The sequence below is a fragment of the Pelobates fuscus genome, chromosome 2 (assembly GCF_036172605.1).
Source record: "Pelobates fuscus isolate aPelFus1 chromosome 2, aPelFus1.pri, whole genome shotgun sequence".
Taxonomy (NCBI): domain Eukaryota; kingdom Metazoa; phylum Chordata; class Amphibia; order Anura; family Pelobatidae; genus Pelobates; species Pelobates fuscus.
Window position 1 is genome coordinate 169,283,831 of NC_086318.1, and position 22,539 is coordinate 169,306,369.

A 22,539-nucleotide genomic window follows, 5' to 3' on the forward strand; every position below is an offset into this window, starting at 1 on the left:
TAGCCTGAATGCGGACACGCAGGGACTACCACTCCAAGGAGTTGGCTGAAAGCCGCGCTCACACAAAGAAAGGCTGCACCAAATGCTGAAACCCAGTGGCGGCCGCGACTGCAACCCACTTCTCACGCCTTGATATGTTCATGGATGCTGCTAGACTGACTGATTCTCACTCGTTTTTCTTATTCTAGCCGCCTACCAGAACCCGCTTCAATGGATGCATGCATTGGTAAATACCTGATAAGGCTACCAGCGTGCTTGCAAAAACGTAATCTCATGATAAGAAATGTTTCACTCTTAATTGCGTGTATGCCCAGTGGCCACACAGCTCACTAGAGTAAAGCTGTTATCTAGCCAGTGCCTCGCACTACATAGAATCAGATATGCCTTAATATTATAGAGCTTGCCTATTAATCTTGTTGACATGCTACCACATACCAAGCGAGGTCATTATCTTATCGTTACTTGCCTTATGCCTGCATCTATTTTAACTCCTATGTTGCTTTCAACTGTGAGCTTACTGTTTACTCATGTGTTCCCAAATGTCTGACTTTATTAACTTAGCGAGGTACTAATCGGACCTTATGATCCATAGCTTGTTTTTTCCAACTACAGTTTACAGACACAAAATTTTATAATCGTTCTTTATTTACCGTTAAACTGTACTATACCTGTTTCGATAATCAACATAACAAAATAGTGGCATCACTGAACAAGGAAGTGTACCTATCAGATGCAAATGTTGTATTAACCCCATTTTGTGAACAAACCGTACTCTAACCTTTTCTCTTCTGTATCCCATCACTTATGCCACAATAAAACAAAGATTAACAAAAAAAAAAAATAAAAAAAAAATGTTTTCAACAAGGCCATTTTAATTTCTTAAGATAAACCAGCTTCTAAGAATTGATTTGTTGCTGTCATATTAAGTTATACACATATAGAACCTTCTACTTCTATAGAAAAGAAGCACACTGGTAAAGAAATTTGAGGGATTGGCAGTCCCTCACAAAAAAAAAAAATACAGAATTATTAAAGTGCAAAATTAAATGCAACAGTGTAATTTTTAGGTTTACTGAATTATTTGTTAAGACGTGTAGCAGAATGGGTAATTATTTAGAGCAGTGGATCCTAACCCAGTCCTCAAATAACCCCTACCAGTCCTGAAAATCCTGGACTGGTAAATCCTGGACTGGTAGGGGTACTTGAGGACTTGGTTGGGAACCCCTGATTTAGAGGAATAAGTGTATTTGACACATCTTTTGAAAGAATTTTGAAGAAACATGTCCCACATAATTTAACCCTGATTATGGGCTATGCAGAAATATAAACACTTAGTATACTATATAACCATTTGTGTGTCTTTTTATTTTATCTAGTGCCACAGGATGTTTGAGGTAATTAAATAAATAAACAAACCCTACACTCATTAAATCATTCATTGTCAGTAATAACAAAATGAATAACAGGCTGAGTAATAATACATTATACATTTACCTTTTTGCCATCAATTCCTGCAACACCTTTATCTCCTTTTGGTCCTCGTTCACCCTGATTGAAGAATTTTAAATACAAAACATATTCAATTTATTGCGTAATTAAAAGATAATTAATTCAATTTACACTTTACTATCCAAGTTAAAAAAGAGCCTATCATTATTTTCTTAAAACCATTTTGCATTCAGTTAATAGTGTTATTATGAAATATATTGGATAATATATAATATATAATAATTGGAAATATCCATTAACAATCACATTGCACCAGTTTTGCATCTGATTGCACAGACTGTAACTTATTCATTTCCCTATCATGGTTTCTTGTTAGATCCTTGTTTAGTGCTTCTAGAGATTCCCTTGTGATTTCCTGTGTTTTACCTCAGCTTTTAATCTGACTTGTGATTTCTGGTATCTTGACCTTGACTTCGTGTTTGACTTGTGGTTTCTGGTATCATGACCCGGCTTTGTCTTGTATTCTGTATCCCTGATATTGATTTGTTCTTGACCTTAAATCTCACTAATTTAATACGTTAAGTCTGACCATTCTAAGGCTCAGTAATTCATGCTTCGAATCCACCTTTTGTGGGTTTCCTACTGGCGATTGTAAGACCTGTCGAGGGTTTATAAACAAGATAGTTTAATTTTGAAACGTCTTCCATGTCAACCAACATCTGCCATGTTGGTTTATGATTACAAGACCTCGGTAAGAGCCTTCCATAAAGTGTTTGATCCACCTAGCAGAGAGAAGAGTGCAGCTAGATCTCTTACAAGGATTAAGCAAGGAAAGAGATACATAGTGGATTATGCTATTAGTTTCCTCACTCTTGCCTCTGAGGTGGATTGGACCAACAGTGTTTTGGTTTCTGCGTAGCAGCCAGAGATCTTTCATTCCTTCTAGAAGACCTTATTGATTATCTAATCAACATTTATAACAGGCTAAGGGAAAGAGCCCAACAGAAGACTCGTGTTAAATGTCTTACTGTTACCCCTATAACTCCTAGGGCCTCGGTTCCTAATGTTTCTTCGTCTATGGATACTGAGCCCATGCAACTAGGAGTGACCAAATTGTCCGAGGCAGAGACATAGTATAGGAGAAAAGAGGAGCTCTGCCTATATTGTGGCCAGAAAGGTCATCTTAGATTGTCCAGTGCATCTGGAAAACGGTCACACCTAAGGTCGCTCAGGGGACCGGCCTTCAGTGTGACATCAGAATCCCCTTTACTCCCTCTAAAAGATTACTTCTCCCCATCACCTTAACTTGGGGTGAGAAGTGTATAGATGTTTTAGCGCTCATAGATTCTGGAGCAGCTGATAATTTAATAGACAGGGGTTTTGTCAAGACCTTACTGTCAGGATCGGGACAGGGATCCAGCACGCAGAATACAAACAGGAGCTAGGTACGTATACCGGACCTTAGAATGGCCGGACTAACGTATGGAGAAAGCAAAGAATGGTCTGAGACAAGCCGAGGTCGAGGGAACGAGAGAACAGGTAAGCGAGAGACGAGCCGAGGTCAAAGGATACGAGAGTTAGGCAGGAACGAAAATACAAGCCGAGTCAGAACCAAAAAGACAAACAGTAATAAGAGCACTGAGTGACTAGACAAGCTAGAACCACGACAGGGCAATGAACCATTACACACATCCCTATTTTATACCTTGGCTCTTTAATTGATGACTCCGCCCCTGCCGAGCCCTGATTTGTTGTTCGGAACTAGATTGACAGGTCGGGACGTGATTGCCGTCATGACGTCGGCTCCTGAGCGCCGCGTCATAAAAGGAAGCGGGGCTATCGTGGCCGGCGTGTAAACGGCTATGAGAGCTGTGAGGATTGGGTGAATCAGCCCCCCTGAGAGGACGGCCGTTAGAAAGTCTAACCTCCTCCGAGGTAGAGACTTCAGGTACCCTGACAGTACCCCCCCTCTCAGAAACGCCCACCGGGCGGAAGGAACCGGGGCGAGACGGAAAACGAGCATGAAATGCCCTGAGGAGACGAGGGGCATGCACATCTTCCCGGACCACCCAAGACCTTTCCTCAGGACCACCAAGTCTGGGAGCCAGATGCTGTACTTTCTTGATCTCAGCAAGCAACGGGGAGTGAATCTTGATGCTCGTGTTGGCAACAATATTACACTTGGGAACTACAGAAGAAAAAATCATATCAGACATAGTAGAAGGTTCATGTTGGCGGGACAATGCATCAGCCTTGGAGTTCTTAGAACCAGGTCTATAAGTGAGCACGTAGTTGAAATGAGTAAGGAACAAAGACCAACGAGCCTGCCTGGCGGACAAGCGCTTGGCTTCCCCTATATAGGACAAATTCTTGTGATCCGTCAAAATAGTAACCGGGTGTAAAGTCCCTTCCAACAAATGTCTCCACTCCTTTAAAGCCATAATGACCGCTAATAGTTCCCTGTCACCAATATCATATCTGCTTTCAGGCCCAGACAATTTCTTGGAAAAAAAACCACATGGGTGCAGCGGTTTATTCAAACCTAGCCTTTGGGACAAGATAGATCCTATACCTGTCTCTGAGGCGTCTACCTCGAGTAAAAAAGGCAAAGAGGTGTCAGGATGAACTAATATCGGTGCTGAGGCAAACTGTTCCTTGAGTGTTCTGAAAGCAACAAGCGCCTCAGGAGACCAGGTCTTGGTATCAGCACCCTGTCTAGTCATATTGGTAATAGGAGCAATAATAGACGAGTACCCCTTAATGAAGCGCCTATAATAATTGGAGAATCCGATAAACCTCTGAATGGCCTTGAGTCCCTTGGGTAATGGCCAATCTAAAATTGATTGGAGTTTAACCGGGTCCATCCTAAACCCGTCTCCAGAAATAACGTAACCAAGAAAGTTTATCTGAGATTGGTCAAAGCTACACTTCTCCAATTTGCAGTACAAACCATATTGTAGAAGCTTACGCAATACCCTTCTGACTTGTTTGTGGTGAGTCTCAGGCTCTCTAGAGTGTATTAGTATATCATCCAAATAAACTATAACACATTCATGTTGAAATTCCCTAAGAACCTCATTAATTAGGTCCTGGAATACAGCAGGAGCATTGCAAAGCCCGAAGGGCATTACCGTATACTCATAGTGGCCATACCGGGTATTGAAAGCCGTTTTCCATTCGTCACCCTGCTGAAGTTATAAGCTCCCCTGAGATCTAACTTGGTAAAAATCTTGGAGCCTTTCAGTCGATCAAATAACTCAGTAATCAAGGGAATAGGATAAGCATTTCTGATCGTTATCTTTTTCAAGCCCCGATAATCAATGCAAGGCCGTAGAGTGCCGTCTTTCTTATCTACAAAAAAGAAACCGGCCCCGGCTGGAGAAGAGGATCTCCTAATAAATCCCTTGTCTAGGTTCTCCCGTATGTATTCCTCTAAGACTAAGTTCTCCTTAGTGGACAGAGGATATACAGTACCCCTCGGAGGCATAGTACCAGGCAGGAGTCTAATCTTACAGTCAAAGGACCTGTGTGGGGGTAAAGTATCAGCCCTCTTTTTATCAAAGACTGCCTTTAAATCCAGTTACTGAGATGGTATCTGTAAATCTGTGGACTGGTTAGAGTTACTTGGTGCGTCAACTACGCAAACTGGTGAGATTTTCTCTAAACAACCTCTCTGGCAACCCTGACCCCAGGAGATTATCTCACCTTGTTCCCAATCAATAATAGGGTTATGCTTCTTAAGCCAGGGATACCCCAAGACTATTGGAACTGAAGGAGATGAGATAAGCATGAGAGATATTCCCTCCTCGTGTAGAATACCAATAGTTAACCTAACTGGTAAAGTCTCACGAAAAATAACAGGGTCTGATAATGGTCTACCATCTATGGCCTCAACGGCCATGGGTGTATCCCTTAGCTGAAATGGGATAGAGTGGTTCGTGACAAAGGCTTGGTCAATAAAGCTTTCAGCTGCTCCGGAATCTATCAATGCCATAGCATTAAGTACTTCCTTTTCCCAAGCTAAAGAAACAGTTACAGAAGCATATGATCCTTGTAATCATATATAGAGGACAAGATAGAAACACCCAAGGCCTGTCCTCTTGAGAAACTTAGGTGCGAGCGTTTCCCGGACGGTTAGGGCAATTTAGGCGTAGGTGACCTCTTACTCCACAGTACATGCACAGACCCTCCCTTCTCCTGTATTGTCTTTCACTTTCTGAGAGACGAGTGTTACCTATTTGCATAGGTTCTGGGAGAGCTAGAGTTGTAGATTCAGAATTCTGAAATGCGGGAGCTAGTCTTAATGAAGGTCTATGAGTTCTATCTCGAGTGTTCTGCCTCTGTCTCATGCGTTCATCTATTCGAGAAATAAATGAAATTAATTCTTCCAAATTTTCAGGAAGATCTCTTGTGGTAACCTCATCTAGGATCTCATCTGATAACCCGTTCAGAAATACGTCCATATAGGCCTGTTCATTCCACTTGACCTCTGCCGCCAAGGATCTGAACTCTAACGCATAATCCACAAGGGTTTGGCTATGCTGTCTAAGACGTAAAAGTAGTCTAGCTGCATTGGCCTTCCTTCCTGGAGGGTCAAAAGTCCTCCTAAAAGTAGCGACAAATGCATTATAATTCTAGACTAATGGATTATCATTTTCCCACAGAGGGTTAGCCCATCTAAGAGCTTTGTCAATGAGTAACGAGATTATGAATCCAACCTTCGCCCTGTCTGTAGGGTAGGCGCGGGGTTGTAATTCAAAATGAATCCCTATCTGGTTTAGGAAACCTCGACAGGTATCCGGAGAACCGCCATAGCGTAAAGGGGAAGTAACACGGGAAGAGGCTCCCACTGTGGCTACCTCTAGGCCTGTATTAGCAAGAGAGATGGATGGTGTACGCATCTCCTCTGATTGATTACTAGGATGGGATAGCAATGCTTGCAGCGCCAGAGCCATCTGGTCCATTCTATGGTCCATGGCTTCAAATCTCGAGTCAGGAGAGCCAATCTGAGTGTTTGTACCTGCAGGATCCATTGGCCCTGTCGTAATGTCAGGATCGGGACAGGGATCCAACACGGAGAATACAAACAGGAGCTAGGTACATATACCGGACCTTAGAATGGCCGGACTAACGTATGGAGAAAGCAAAGAATGGTCAGAGACAAGCCGAGGTCGAGGGAACTAGAGAACAGGTAAGCGAGAGACGAGCCGAGGTCAAAGGATACGAGAGTTAGGCAGGAACGAAAATACAAGCCGAGTCAGAACCAAAAAGACAAACAGTAATAAGAGCACGGAGTGACTAGACAAGCTAGAACCACGACAGGGCAATGAACCATTACACACATCCCTATTTTATACCTTGGCTCTTTAATTGATGACTCCGCCCCTGCCGAGCCCTGATTCGTTGTTCGGAACTAGATTGACAGGTCGGGACGTGATTGCCGTCATGACGTCGGCTCCTGAGCGCCGCGTCATAAAAGGAAGCGGGGCTATCGTGGCCGGCGTGTAAACGGCTATGAGAGCTGTGAGGATTGGGTGAATCAGCCCCCCTGAGAGGACGGCCGTTAGAAAGTCTAACCTCCTCCGAGGTAGAGACATCAGGTACCCTGACACTTACCACACCTAAGAAATAAGATGACACCCTTGGCCGTTAAAGCCATAGATGGTAGTTCTTTATATTCTCCGTTAATCACTCAAGAGACAGAACAATTGACTATGCGTTCTGGTCTGTTACACACGGATAATTTATATTTTCAGGTGATCACCTCTCCTTCTTCCTCAATAGTACTGGGTTATCCTTGGTTATTTCTGCATAAGTCCACTATTGACTGGAGACAGGGAGAAATCATATCATGGAGTGATACGTGTCAAGAGAAATGCATAAAAAAGGTTACACCTGTTCATAGTATTAATGTTCCTACTGCTGCACCATGGTCTACAGACATACCCTCCTCTTACATACACCTTAAGGCGGTATTGGATAAGAGGGAGTTGAAAATATTGCCACCTCATAGGCCTTATGATTGTGCCGTAGATCTTTTACCTGGTAATATGCCACCTAAAGTGAGGGTCTAACCCTTGTCTTCCCAGGAGAGTACTATCATGCAGGAGTATATTAGAGGTTCATTAGCAAAGGGTAAGTCAGCGGGAGGGGTCACCCTCGTTATGAACATTACAAGACACTGCAGGTCCAGCTGTGTAGTCTGCAGGAGGGGGTCGCCCTCAGTATAAGTATAACACGATGCTGTAAGTACAGCAGTGCAATCAGTGGGAGGGGGTCTCCCTCATTATGAACATAACAGGACGCTGCAGGTCCAGGAGTGCAGTCAGCAGGAGGGTGTCACCCTCAGTATGACTATAACAGGACACTGTAGGGCCAGCAGAGTAGTCAGCGGTAGGGGGTCCCCTCAGTATGAATATAATAAGGCTACTGTAGGTCCAGCAGTGTTGTCAGAGGGAGGGGGTCACCCAACCCACAATAGTGCCACTTGCACAGCAGGATGCATGCTCAATGCATGCAGTCCCTTGCAAGAAGGGCTAAATGTTTAATTGTGACAAATCTCACCAAGGTTTATGCAGAGATTGGATACTATAATGTAACATTTCCTTTACCTTTACAATTGCCAAGACTGTCTAAGGATTTGAACCTGTGACTTTGATTAGTGCAACGCCTTTATGGAAGCCTGTTCATTATAATCTGATGTTATCTCTCAGTGTGTTTTAGTAACATCACACAGAGGGTACACAGGGAAAGGGAAGGCTGGTCACATGGCCAGTAGACAGAAGGGCAGCGGGGTAAGTGAGGCTGGGCTGCCCAGAATGCACAGAGCTAACTTGGCCCCGAAAAATTGCCGGGAGGCTCCAACAAAATGTCTGTTACGGACGCAAAAATCGTGCACGGCCTACCGCGCGGTAGTGCTGCGAGTAAAAAATGTCTGGGTAAGTGGACGGGGCCGGGGGAGCAGCTGGGAAGTGGGGGAAGAGAGTGGGTGCGCTAGAGCCCATGAGGGAGTCGCCGGAATGTACAGCGTGAGGGTCGGCCGGGGGGAAGCCCTGGGGAAACCCCAGGATAGTGTTACAGGGCAGAGACAAAAATCCAAACCCCTTAACAGGGAGCAGGGCACCTACCCCATAAGCAGCCCAGCAAAAGCCTGGAGGCAGCAGCAAAGAAAGAGGAAGTGGGAGGTGCTGCCTTAGTGGTTTTATACTGCTGTTATTTTGTTCTGATTGGTTGTTTTGAAAAGTTCTGTTAAGTATTTCTTTGCTGCTGGAGGTTTCAGTAAAGAAGGTAAAGCAAATATAAAGCCTCCTGTCTTGCCATAAAATTATATCATCCATGTAAGTGCCCTTTGTATGTGAAAAATTAAAAAAATGTCACTTTCACTGAGGATATCATCGTTGTAGTACATTTTACTGTTTTGAAACACTAATATTTGTGTTCAGCAAAGTCTTCCGAGTAAAACAGTACCCCCCATGTAAAGGTTTTATGGTGTCTTGGAAAGTTACAGGGTTAAATATAGTGCTAGCAAATTTAATTCCCTGGACTTTCGGCCTGGGTTGTGAGGCAGGTCCCGCAAATTTTAATTAATAAAATGACCTAATTATGTAAAATTATTACATAAATATATACGTAGAATTATTATATATATATATATATACACACGTGTGTGTGTATATATATATCATTTCTTTTTAAATTATTTTTATTTATATATAGGTATATATATATATATATATAGTGATGTATACGTATATACTTATGTATATAGATTTATATATATATACTATTTCGTTCTATGTGTATTTTGATATTTATATATATATATATTATATTAATTTTAAAATACAGTTAGAACGAAATTACACACACACACACACATATATATATATATATATATATATATATTTTATATATTTTTTTTCATTTGTAAGTGAATAGGACGACGGGGATGTCATATGCCGCCCCCTAGCATTTAGACCCATGTCCCCAAGGACGGCATAGCACGCCCGCTGTTCTTAAGGGGTTAAACACACCAACAGGGTATTCACTAACATGAGAATTCAAAGTGAATTTCAAATTCAAGGTCAAAAAACCCGAACTGGAAAAATGTCTAAGTCAGCTTTGCTTTTAGTTGAGCTATTCTGACCTTAAAGGAACACTATAGTCACCACTACTACAACAGCTTAATGTAGTTTTTCAAGTGTCTAAAGAATGCCCCTGCAAACTTTTCAATGTAAACGCTGCCTTTTCAGAGAAAAGACTGTGTTTACATTACGGCCTAGTAACACCACTAGGTGTAGTCACTGAGATGGCCACTTGAGGTGCTTCCTATTTCAGTGCATGCCTACAACCAGAGTCTCCATGTTTTGCATGGAGACGCTTAACTCCCCCCATAAAGATACATTGATTCAATGCATCTCTATGAGGAGATGCTGATTGGCACAATGCGTCATTTTGCATTGCTTGCTAAATAGACTCCCAATGCTTTCCTATTGGAAAGCATTGGATTGGCTGAGATCATCAATATTGACGATCTCAGGCTTGCAGGAGGGGCCAGCCATGGCGAGACCAGCGTGGCAATGGAGAAAAGGTAAATCTAAACACCTTTGAATTCCACTCTTTGGGTGGTCGGGGACCTGAACTGCTACTCCTACACTGCAGAGTTAGGAATACATGTGTTTGTATTCCTAATGCTATAGTTCCTTTAAATCTAAAATTCTCTTTGAATTCTCACTTTAGTGAATAAACCTGCAAGTGAGGCCACTAGAAATAAATGATGAGTAAAAAAAATTAAAATCAACCATAATTATATATAAAAAAAAAAACCAAGTACATTCAATTTACTGTATATCTGTTCTAAAAATGTTATGTTGGTGTCTGTCAATGAAGTGCTTAGGAGAATAAGCCAGTGGCAATATGTAACTATATTAAAGACAAATGTTAGTATATATGATATCCTTTGCATAGGCTTTATATACATAAGGCAAATCAGCACCAGTTAGAAACAATTGAGAAGAACATATTTTTAAGAAGTGCAAATTAGGGGAGTTCATTCTTTAATACACAGAGATTGCTGGCACAGTAATAAAGAAAACTCTAACTATAATTAAGGTTTTTTTATTTAATGTTTCCCAGCTTACATACAGACAGTCGATTCCACACCAGGACTTCCAATATCCTTCTCTTAACATGTTGCTAGGCAGGAAATAGATTTAGACATAAAATTGGCTTCATGTCATCTTTGGTTTTTATTCCAAGAAGTCAAAAAAATATAATTGTAATATTTCCCAAAAGGCAGCAGAGCATGAGCTGTTAACTCCCCAGTCAATGGGAAAAAAAAAAAAAAGTTTTGTTTTGATAGAGTTTTCCTGAGTTGTATAATGCTGGAACAATTTATATTCCCTAGCCCTATCTGATCTATGGATTCAATGCTGGATGTTAAAGTGATTCAACAAGCTGTTATATTTCATTGTTTACTGTTTTGGGTCTCTGTTCTCTTCTTTCTCTTCTTTCCTTCCTACATTGGGAATTATGCCAAGCTACATTGTAGTAGGTGCAATGTGCAAATAACTCAGTGGCAATAAAATATTTGTGAATAAAGGAACACTCCATGCACCCCAAACTCTCCAGCCCATTGGCTTAAGCAGGGCTTAGCTCAGGAGAGCTAATGTAAGTTTCCCAGCAAAGAAGTTAATCGGTTCAAAATGGTTTGACAACTTAGAAAGAGGGAGAAGCCAAGGCACCCTTGGCACCTTAACCACTACAGCATGTTTTAGTGGTTATGGAACTTGGAGTGTTCCTTCAAAACAGGTTTCTTATGATAAGTCTGAAAGGTGACACAGATACCATCATCTACACTTGAGTATTTGTTTTTATCAGTTTTCTTTCAATGCATACAAATGCTCAGTTCTCGTAGCCATTTCAAATGGTTTTAGTTTAAGGTTATGTCTATTTGTACAAAAAATTCCATGTTAGTTCATCAAACATTTGGTGGCCAATATAACATATGTTTTTATTACCTCTTCTTAACAAGTTGTGCTCATTAGTCACATAGTCAATACTGGCAATTTAGTGTATTGTATGCTGTGTAGGAAAACCTAAAAAGAATTATGTAAGTGTTCACAAAAGTATTTTATTTATTTGTTCATCAGCTGTTGGAAGTTTTACTATTTTTGAGGATAAAGCTTTCTTAAAACATCACCAGTATGTAAAAATGTCTGCATGTAGGCATTTAGCTCCTGTTTCTCATGACATTCATTTGTATTATATATTTTTTTGATCGATAAAGAATATTGCTTTTGCTATTTCTCCAAGGTAGAAGTTGACATTTCTGTTTAATTAATTATTGTATGGACGAAGTTATCTCATGCCTTCCTCCTTAGAATCTTGAACATTGCTGGACACAAGGGTAGAAATAACAGGAAACGTGGTGGTGTATCTTTGAATGTCAACCATAAGTTAAAACCAAATATTAAGCAAGTGGAATGTGACACAGAAAATGTGAAAGCTTTATGGATAGATATCTGCTTGGGGCAAAAGAAAGGAAATCAATTATTGGTTGGGATATGCTATAAACAAATGTTAATATTGATGAGGAAAAAAAACTGTTAGAGAAAATTAGGAAAGCTACACATCTGGGTAACACATTATTGTTGATATTAATTACCCTGATATAAATTGGGATGGGGGCTAGTACTTCAATAGGGGAATCAGGTTTTTGTCTTTTGAAAAAACTCAAAAAAGAAAATGCACATAGGGTATACTAAAACATTATTTAAAAAAGGCTAAATTCAATAAAATTAGGGTTAGCTTTTCAAAATATTGACAGGCATAAAATCTTTAGTGAAAAAACCCACTGAGGATGAATGAAATATCTTCAAGCAAATAATAGAAATGTACACTTCTAAGTATGTGCATTAAGTAATAAATATAAAAGAAACAAACTGAAACCAATGTGGCTTAGTGGGAAGGTAAACAGAGAAATTGAAAATGAGAAAAGGGCATTTAAAGCATTATATCAGACAAATCTGAGGCACCAATTATAAGCTATAAAGAAGACAGTAGTGTATGCAAAAATGTGAATAGATGGGCTAAACTACAAAATGTGAACTTAATAGTCAAGGAGAGCAAACCTAACCCCAAACATAGAACCTATGACTAGAGCTATGCAAATGATTGCTGCAATAAACTTGCAGACAAATTGGGAATGGATGACTTAAGACAAGGTGCTGCAGCAACTTAAGACAGTTAATATAAACAACGCTCCATGGCCTGACGCTGTTCACCCATGAGTACATAAGGAGCTAAGTGTGGAAATACGTACATTTCTGTTTTTAATCTTTCAAGATTCTTTTCGTTCAGAAATTGTACCTGGAATAAGGCAGATGTGGTTCCTATATTCAAAAAGGGTTCAAAATCATTGCCTGGAAAATAAAGACCTGTTAACTTCTATGCTGGGGAAGTACTTGAAAGGTTATTAAGGGGTAACATTCAGGAATTCATTGAGGAGAACATGGTTATCAGCAAAAATCATCATGGTTTTATAAGAAATAGGTCAGATCAAACTAACCTAATTCTATTAAGAAGTAAAAGTATAGATCAGGGTGTTGCAATGGATTTGATCTACTTGGATTTTGTCAAGGTGTTTGCTAGGGTTCCAAACAATAGGCTAACAAAATTGTCTAGATGAAAATTCTTGTTCTTGGGTAGAACATTGGCTTCAAGATAGAGTATAGAGAGTTACAATTAATGGTAAATTGTCAAGCAAGAGAAAAGTTGTAAGTGAAGTTCTGTTCTGGGACCACTTCTATTTAACATATTTATAAATGATCTTGAAATAGTAAATGAAAGTCATGTTTCAGTGTTTGCAGACGATAAACACTGTGAGCAGAATATAACTTTGCTGCAGATGGATTTAGATAGATTGGGGGTCTGGACACTCAAATGGCATATTACATATTTATGTAGATAAATGCAAATTATGCACTTTGGGGTAAAGAATGTACATGCAACTTACAGCCAAAATGGTAGTGAATTAGGGATAAGCGTACACGAAAAGGATTTTGGAATTGTTACAGACAACAAACAAGGCAACAATATGCAATGTCAAAAAGCAGTTGCTAAGGCCAAATGCAATAATTCTCTTGATGAAAATTGATGCCCATAGAACAACAAATCTAGGTGGAATTGGCCTTGACATAACTAGGAGGCAGGCATATGGATAAGTATAAGTTTTAATTGGAGTTTTAGTTAAGGGGGTGGGGCTGAAGGTTTATATACATAGTGGACAATTTAGGTGATAAACCATTTTCATTTTAAATTCTCACCTAATTGTTGCTGTCCCACCCCCCTCCCTAATTTATTTGATACTGGTGTGGTAGTAGTGTTTTTCTTTTCTTGTTTGGTCATGTGGCAGGGTATGCACAGGAAAATTGGGGAGTAAGTTGGCTTTGTAGGTTGGATAGTTTAAGTTCAGGGTCAATAGTTATGTTTGCATTTGTTTTTGATAGTTTTGAGCTATCTGTAGCTCAGAATGTGGGGATGAAGCTCAGTATATCTCAGTATACCCCTACAAGTGAAAAAGAATGCCCTTGGTGGCTGTGGTATCTGTTTGTGTTATAATATATTAATGTTATATGTGTGTATTGATGTTTTGTTATTATTTATGGTTGGGTTATTGTCTATTGATATTTTAAAAGTTGCCGAGCTTCAATGTCATTAAGTATTTGTTTGACAATAAGCTCTCTTTAAGTTAACTTATCAAAAATAATTTCATAAAAGCTGTGATAATTTTTAACCATTTTTTTTTTGTGCCTGTGTTTTTATGGGAAAAGTGTTTTGGGGGTGATTTTAGGAATATGCCTATTGGGAAGACTATGCACATATCAAGAATTTTGCCTCTTTATAAATCACTTGAAAAACCACACCTTGAATATGCAATGCAATTTTGTGCACCTTTTTTAAAGAAAAATATTATGGCACTAGGAAAAGTGCAGAGACAGGCTACAAACTAATAAAAGGAATGGAACATTTTAGCTAAGAAGAACGGTTTACAAAGTTAAACCTCTTTATTTTAGATAAACTGTGCCTCAGAGGGGATATGATAGCAAGCATTATTCAAATATATTCCGGCAATACAAACCATTGGCTGGAAATGTATTTATAAACAGCACTATATGTACGACACAAAGTCAGACATTTAGATTGGAAGAAAGGAGATTTAGTCCAAGACAAAGGAAAGGGTTTTTTACAGTAATAACAATAAGGAACAATAGAGGTGTGAAATTCATTACGTGAAGTGGTGGTTTTATCTGTACAGATGTTTAAACAGCAATTGGATGAATACTTGCAAAAGCATACTATTAATTGACAGTATACTGTGTCAATCTGCAGTTGCTAAGAATTTTGCCTCTTTATAAATCGCTGGTAAGACCAAACCGTGAATATGCTGTGCAATTGTGGGCACCTGTTCTAAAGAAGGATACCATGGAACTAGAAAGAGTGCAGAGACGAGCTACAAAATTGATAATAGGAATGGAGCATTTTAGATACGAAGAAAGGTTAAAAATTTTAATCTCTTTAGTGTGGAAAAACGGCACCTCAGAGGGGATATGATAACATTATACAAATATATTCGCGGCCAGTACAAACCATTATCTGGAAATCTATTCATAAACAGGGCTATACATAGGACACAAGGTCACACATTTAGGCTGGAAGAAAGGAGATTTCATCTAAGGCAAAGAAAAGGTTTTTTTTACACTAAGACTAATACGGATATGGAATTCTCTGCCTAAAAAGGTGGTTTTATCAGAGTCCATACAAATATTTAAACTGAAATTGGATAAATACTTGCAAAAACATAACATACAGGGATATAATTTCTAATTAGTGAGTAGTGATGTCGCGAACATAAAATTTTCCGTTCGCGAACGGCGAACGCGAACTTCCGCAAATGTTGGCGAACCTGGCGAACCGCCATAGACTTCAATAGGCAGGCGAATTTTAAAACCCACAGGGACTCTTTCTGGCCACAATAGTGATGGAAAAGTTGTTTCAAGGGGATTAACACCTGGACTGGATTAACACCTGGACTGTGGCATGCCGGAGGGGGATCCATGGCAAAACTCCCATGGAAAATTACATAGTTGATGCAGAGTCTGGTTTTAATCCATAAAGGGAATAAATCACCTAACATTCCTAAATTGTTTGGAATAACGTGCTTTAAAACATCAGGTATGATGTTGTATCGATCAGGTAGTGTAAGGGTTACGTCGGCTTCACAGTGACAGACCAAACTCCCCGTTTAACGCACCGCATACAACCACAAAGAGTACATTTTCAAAACCACAAACTCCCCATTTGCACAAGGTTGGATACCAAGCTAGCCATGTCCCGTTCCTTGTCCTCACTGATGTCAGGACAAGGAACTACTGTTACACCAGATATGAGTTGCACTGGTGTGACACTGTGCCCTGGCAGGCCCTGAAACGCACACGTGTGAAGGAAACTGACTGCTATTATTTCACAGTCAAATTTCTAGTTTTTTTTAATGTACACTACTGTTACAGCAGATTTGAGTTGCACTTGTGTGACACTGTGCCCTGGCATGCCCTGAAACGCACACGTGTGAAGGAAACTGACTGCTATTATATTACAGTCAAAAAAGTTTTTTATTATTTTAAATGCAAGCTATTGTGCCCCCAAAATGTTTGTGTGTGGGGGGGCTGGAATGATGTGGGCCAATGGGAGCCTGAATCAACTTTTGACTCCCACTGCCCCTTTAAGAGCGAGCTCGTGACTTGAGCCGTGCTCCTAGTGTCAGGCAGGCCACGTGACCGATCACTGCGTCAGTGCACACGGCTAAGTCAGAAGAGGAGATCAAGCCGCATGCGGCTCGTGTGGAGGCAGGAGTGATCCAACCACGCGCGGCTCAAGCTTAGGAGCCAGGTCGGTCCCAGGATAAGGTAAATACAGCCACAACCACTTATCCCAATCACACACCTTTCCTATCGTCCTATCCCATTAAAAGCATATTACCGCGTATTTAATAAAACAGATAGACCCCCCTACTTCATCCAGGTTACCGATCGATGGTTTGATATTCTGAGCCCTCTCTGATTTACTGTACACGACTATTCGATATTCCCACAAATTTTATATAGCATTTTATGTTTGTTTGAGACCACCTTAAAAATATTGGATATCGCTAAAAATCATGATCACTATATACTTTCTCTACAAACATCTAAAACGAACCAAACTACTCATCCACCCTCTATACCACTTTATCCTACCTAGAACTAGTGCCCAGTTAAAATACTTGACTCTTACTTACCCACACTCACTCATGCCACACACATTTCACCACTACTCTCACTGAATCCCTCTGACTACAGCTAAATTCATCTTCTACATCAGAACACTACTCCTAAGATTGGGTTGTATCCATGTCTCGGGTCTTTCATTTAGAATAGGGGCAGCTTCGGTCTCCTTCAACACTGACACTCCGGTGCATATTATTAAAAGATTGGGCAGATGGAAATCCTCAGTCTACAACCGATATATTCCTCATCCCGAGAAAGAAATGAGGAAAGCTTTTAAAAGTTTGGCTTTGTAAATTTGATGTACACTACTGTTACAGCAGATTTGAGTTGCACTTGTGTGACACTGTGCCCTGGCAGGCCCTGAAACGCACACGTGTGAAGGAAACTGACTGCTATTATATTACAGTCAAAAAAGTTTTTTATTTTTTTAAATGCAAGCTATTGTGCCCCCAAAATGTTTGTGTGTGGGGGGGCTGGAATGACGTGGGCCAATGGGAGCCTGAATCAACTTTTGACTCCCACTGCCCCTTTAAGAGCGAGCTCGTGACTCGAGCCGTGCTCCTAGTGCCAGGCAGGCCACGTGACCGATCACTGCGTCAGTGCACACGGCTAAGTCAGAAGAGGAGATCAAGCCGCATGCGGCTCGTGTGGAGGCAGGAGTGATCCAACCACGCGCGGCTCAAGCTTAGGAGCCAGGTCGGTCCCTGGATAAGGTAAATACAGCCACAACCACTTATCCCAATCACACACCTTTCCTAACGTCCTATCCCATTAAAAGCATATTACCGCGTATTTAATAAAACAGATAGACCCCCCTACTTCATCCAGGTTACCGATCGATGGTTTGATATTCTGAGCCCTCTCTGATTTACTGTACACGACTATTCGATATTCCCACAAATTTTATATAGCATTTTATGTTTGTTTGAGACCACCTTAAAAATATTGGATATCGCTAAAAATCATGATCACTATATACTTTCTCTACAAACCTCTAAAACGAACCAAACTACTCATCCACCCTCTATACCACTTTATCCTACCTAGAACTAGTGCCCAGTTAAAATACTTGACTCTTACTTACCCACACTCACTCATGCCACACACATTTCACCACTACTCTCACTGAATCCCTCTGACTACAGCTAAATTCATCTTCTACATCAGAACACTACTCCTAAGATTGGGTTGTATCCATGTCTCGGGTCTTTCATTTAGAATAGGGGCAGCTTCGGTCTCCTTCAACACTGACACTCCAGTGCATATTATTAAAAGATTGGGCAGATGGAAATCCTCAGTCTACAACCGATATATTCCTCATCCCGAGAAAGAAATGAGGAAAGCTTTTAAAAGTTTGGCTTTGTAAATTTGATGCAATAAGTGTGTTTTTCTTTAATACCTTTTCACCCTCTTTGCATGAACCCAATTTACATATATTACTAATATGTTTCTGAACATATATATTATATTATTCACTCACTCAGTCACTCACTCTCTGGGCCGGCCTAAGACATCATGCTGCCTAGGTCCAACGATAAATGACTATGGGGGATAATGTATAATAAACACAGGTTACTGGCTATGGGGGGATAATGTATAATAAACACAGGTTACTGTCTATGGGGGGTAATGTATAATAAACACAGGTTACTGGCTATGGGGGGATAATGTTTAATAAACGCAGGTTACTGGCTATGTGAGGGATAATGTATAATAAACACAGGTTGCTGGCTATGGGAGGGATAATGTATAATAAACACAGGTTACTGGCTATGGGAGGGACAACGTATAATAAACACAGGTTGCTGGCTATGGGAGGGATAATGTATAATAAACACAGGTTACTGGCTATGGGGGGGTAATGTATAATAAACACAGGTTACTGACTATGGGGGGGATAATGTATAATAAACACAGGTTACTGGCTATGGGAGGATAATGTATAATAAACACAGGTTACTGGCTATGGGAGGATAATGTATAATAAACACAGGTTACTGGCTATGGGGGGATAATGTATAATAAACACAGGTTACTGACTATGGGGGGATAATGTATAATAAACACAGGTTACTGGCTATGGGAGGATAATGTATAATAAACACAGGTTACTGACTATGGGGGGGATAATGTATAATAAACACAGGTTACTGGCTATGGGAGGATAATGTATAATAAACACAGGTTACTGGCTATGGGGGGATAATGTATAATAAACACAGGTTACTGACTATGGGGGGATAATGTATAATAAACACAGTTTACTGGCTATGGGAGAATAATGTATAATAAACACAGGTTACTGGCTATGGGGGGGTAATGTATAATAAACACAGGTTACTGACTATGGGGGGATAATGTATAATAAACACAGGTTACTGGCTATGGGGGTAATGTATAATAAACACAGGTTACTGGTTATGGGGGATAATGTATAATAAACACAGGTTACTGGCTATGGGGGGATAATGTATAATAAACACAGGTTACTGGCTATGGGGGAGATAATGTATAATAAGCACAGGTTACTGGCTATGGTGGGATAATGTATAATACACACAGGTTACTGGCTATGGGAGGATAATGTATAATAAACACAGGTTACTGGCTATGGGAGGATAATGTATAATAAACACAGGTTACTGGCTATGGGAGGATAATGTATAATAAACACAGGTTACTGGCTATGGGGAGGATAATGTATAATAAACACAGGTTACTGGCTATGGGAGGATAATGTATAATAAACACAGGTTACTGGCTATAGGGGATAATGTATAATAAACACAAACACAAAAATAAATAAAAAATAATACAAAAAAAAAAGAATGCAGCTTCCGAATGAATCTAAATTGTATGCTGTCTAGGAGGTGGGAGGGTTTTGGGAGGGAGGGTCTGCTGCTGATTGGCTGGAATGTGTCTGCTGACTCTGAGGTACAGGGTCAAAGTTTCCTCAATGATGACGAATAGGGGGCGGACCGAACATCGCATATGTTCGCCATCCGTGGCGAGCGTGAACAAGCTATGTTCGCCAGGAACTATTCGCCAGCGAACTTTTCGGGACATCACTATTAGTGAGTAATAAAGCTGCTTGATTAAAGGAGACATCTGACTGCTATTTTGGGGTCAAGAAAGATTTTTTTCCTAGTTTGTTGCAAAATAGTTTTTTGCCTTCTTTTGGATCAACAGCAAAAACAGATGTGAGGAAGGCTGAACTTGATGGACGCAAGTCTCTTTTCAGCTATGTAATTATGATAGAATTTTTTATTTGTTGGGTAATAGCTTCTTGATCCAAGGAGAGATCTGAATGCCATTCTGGGATAAAAAAATTTTTTTTCCTAATTTGTTGCAAAATTGGAAAGCGCTTCAAACTTGGGGTTTTGCCTTCTTTTGGATCAACAGCAAAAACAGATTTGAAAAGGCATGTCTCTTAGCCAACTATGTAAAAATTTAAATATGCTTTCTTTTCATGCCTCAGCCATATGGTCTTTAATTTTGGTACATGAAGTTTGGCCTACAAAGACTAAAGTAGAGAAAAGAGTGTTTGTGTTTTCAGTGAAAAGTAAAGTTGGAGCGACGGCGCCTGTTAAGTGGAGTTTTATTGACTTTTTTGTAGTTTATTTTTTTTGCCTTGCATTTGCACGTTGTTGGTAGGGACTGCATTACTAATTAATTTCCCTCATCCCATTGTCATCTAGTCATGTTAAACCCAATTTTCAAAGTTTCAGATATTAAGCTCCTCTTTTAATCGGATTGCTTCTCCTTTTCTTTGTCTTTTATGAGTTTTTGTTTGTCTAAGCTGTCTTTATTTTAATAAATTTACTATGCTGTTTGTTTTCCTTTTTTTAGACTTTCAACATCACCACTACTTTTTTTCTTAGCATTATCCTAATTGTCCCCATACTCTAAATGTGTTAAATTAAATTGTCACCTTCTTATACAATAATTAAAACACAAGGTACTCTACAGTTGTGAGTGTTACTGAGTTTCACCCTGTGCTTTGCATCTTTGCAATTTAGCTTTAACAAAATAATAAAGCTATTATTAGTCACCTGTGTTATTAAAGGGAAACTCCAGTGCCAGGAAAACGATCCGTTTTCCTGGCAATGGAGGGTCCCTCTCCCTCCCACCTCCCACCTCCCAATCCCCGGTTACTGAATGGGTGAAAACCCCTTCAGTGACTTACCTGAGGAAGCGTCGATGTCCCTCGTTGCTGTCTCCGCCTCCGCGACGCTCCTCCTCTTCATTGCGTCGGCCGGTGGGCGAGACTGATCTCGCCCACCGGCCGAGGGGACCTAATGCGCATGCGCGCCAATGCCGCGCATGCGCATTACGTCTCCCCACAGGAAAGCATTGAAAAATAATTTCAATGCTTTCCTATGGGGTTTTGAGCAACGCTGGAGGTCCTCACACAGCGTGAGGACGTCCAGCGACGCTCTAGCACAGGTTTCCTAATAGACAGCCACTAGAGGTGGAGTTAACCCTGCAATGTAATTATTGCAGTTTATAAAAAACTGCAATAATTACACTTGCAGGGTTAAGAGTAGTGGGAGTTGGCACCCAGACCACTCCAATGAGCAGAAGTGGTCTGGGTGCCTAGAGTGTCCCTTTAACCCCTTAAGGACCAAACTTCTGGAATACAAGGGAATCATGACATGTCACACATGTCATGTGTCCTTAAGGGGTTAAATACATCCATAAGCTTTTAATTGTGTCCACATATTCAGAAACATATGTATTACATATTTCTGTTCTGGAACTTGGAACATGTTTATGCATTTTTAGAATTTATATATATATATATATATATATATATATATATATATATATATACATATTGAAATAAAGTACCTGAAGTTTTAAAACATTGCTTTGGCTGTTTTGTGACAGAAGAATGCATTTAGAGTTTGTTCATATTGCATCACAAATTCCTAGAAATAAAATGAGATCATTTCATGCAAAATAAAGAATTAACTCTAACCTTTGATCCCATTTGTCCATGTAGTCCTGGAAATCCAGGAATTCCACGTTCCCCCTTAAAATATAAAATAAAATATTAGATAATTTAAATATACTTAGATATAAAAATGTATGACAAATGTATAAAGTGAGGCTGCTATATAAGATAAAAATCTTTTTTATTTTGTTACAGTTGTTCACATTAGGACTATGTGTTGTCAACTTTTGCCAAAGGCTGAACCTCTAATGCATTAGGAAAGTTGGGCATGGCTCCATGAAAATCATCAGTCATCCAGTGTAATAATGTTTTAATGGTTCACCTACACAGAATTTTAAGTTCTCATCATTATCACTTGCAGTTAAAGGGAAAATCAGTGATTTACTCTTCCTGTGATTTATGTGAGTCGAATACCAATGTTTAAATATCTGTCAGGAGCAAAGCAGCTTGATTCACATTAGTGTCTTGACATTAATTGATTTTGAATACACACGTTTTTCTTTTTTTTTTTTACTTTATATGTATGAAATACATTTGTAATACCTAATGTGAGAGATATTTTTGAGGTGGAGTGTGACAAACTGCCATCTGCCACTGGCTTTCTATGTGCCAAACTGCTCTGTTTCCCTGGCTTATGGAGAAGCCTGCTTGCCAGCCTCCTGCCTCATGACTATGGCCCTGGGGTGTATGGCCCTTTAAAAACATTAGTTGGGCTTATGGACTTTTATTGGACTAGTACAGGCCCTTTAAGCACAGTATATGGACATATTGGGACTTTTGGGAACAAGACTGTGTCCCAGGACTGTT

At 40.0% G+C, this 22,539-nt stretch overlaps 1 protein-coding gene across 1 annotated transcript in view; it reads right to left on the minus strand.

Moving 5' to 3' along the window:
- The window catches only part of COL21A1 (collagen type XXI alpha 1 chain), a 406,528-nt gene that overhangs the window by 96,946 nt on the left and 287,043 nt on the right, over positions 1-22,539 (minus strand). The window contains exons 13-14 of the mRNA XM_063442941.1: positions 21,757-21,810; positions 1,495-1,548 (exon numbers count right to left, since the gene is read on the minus strand). Coding sequence (XP_063299011.1) covers positions 1,495-1,548; positions 21,757-21,810 — 108 coding nt within the window. The remainder of the gene's footprint in view (positions 1-1,494; positions 1,549-21,756; positions 21,811-22,539) is intronic.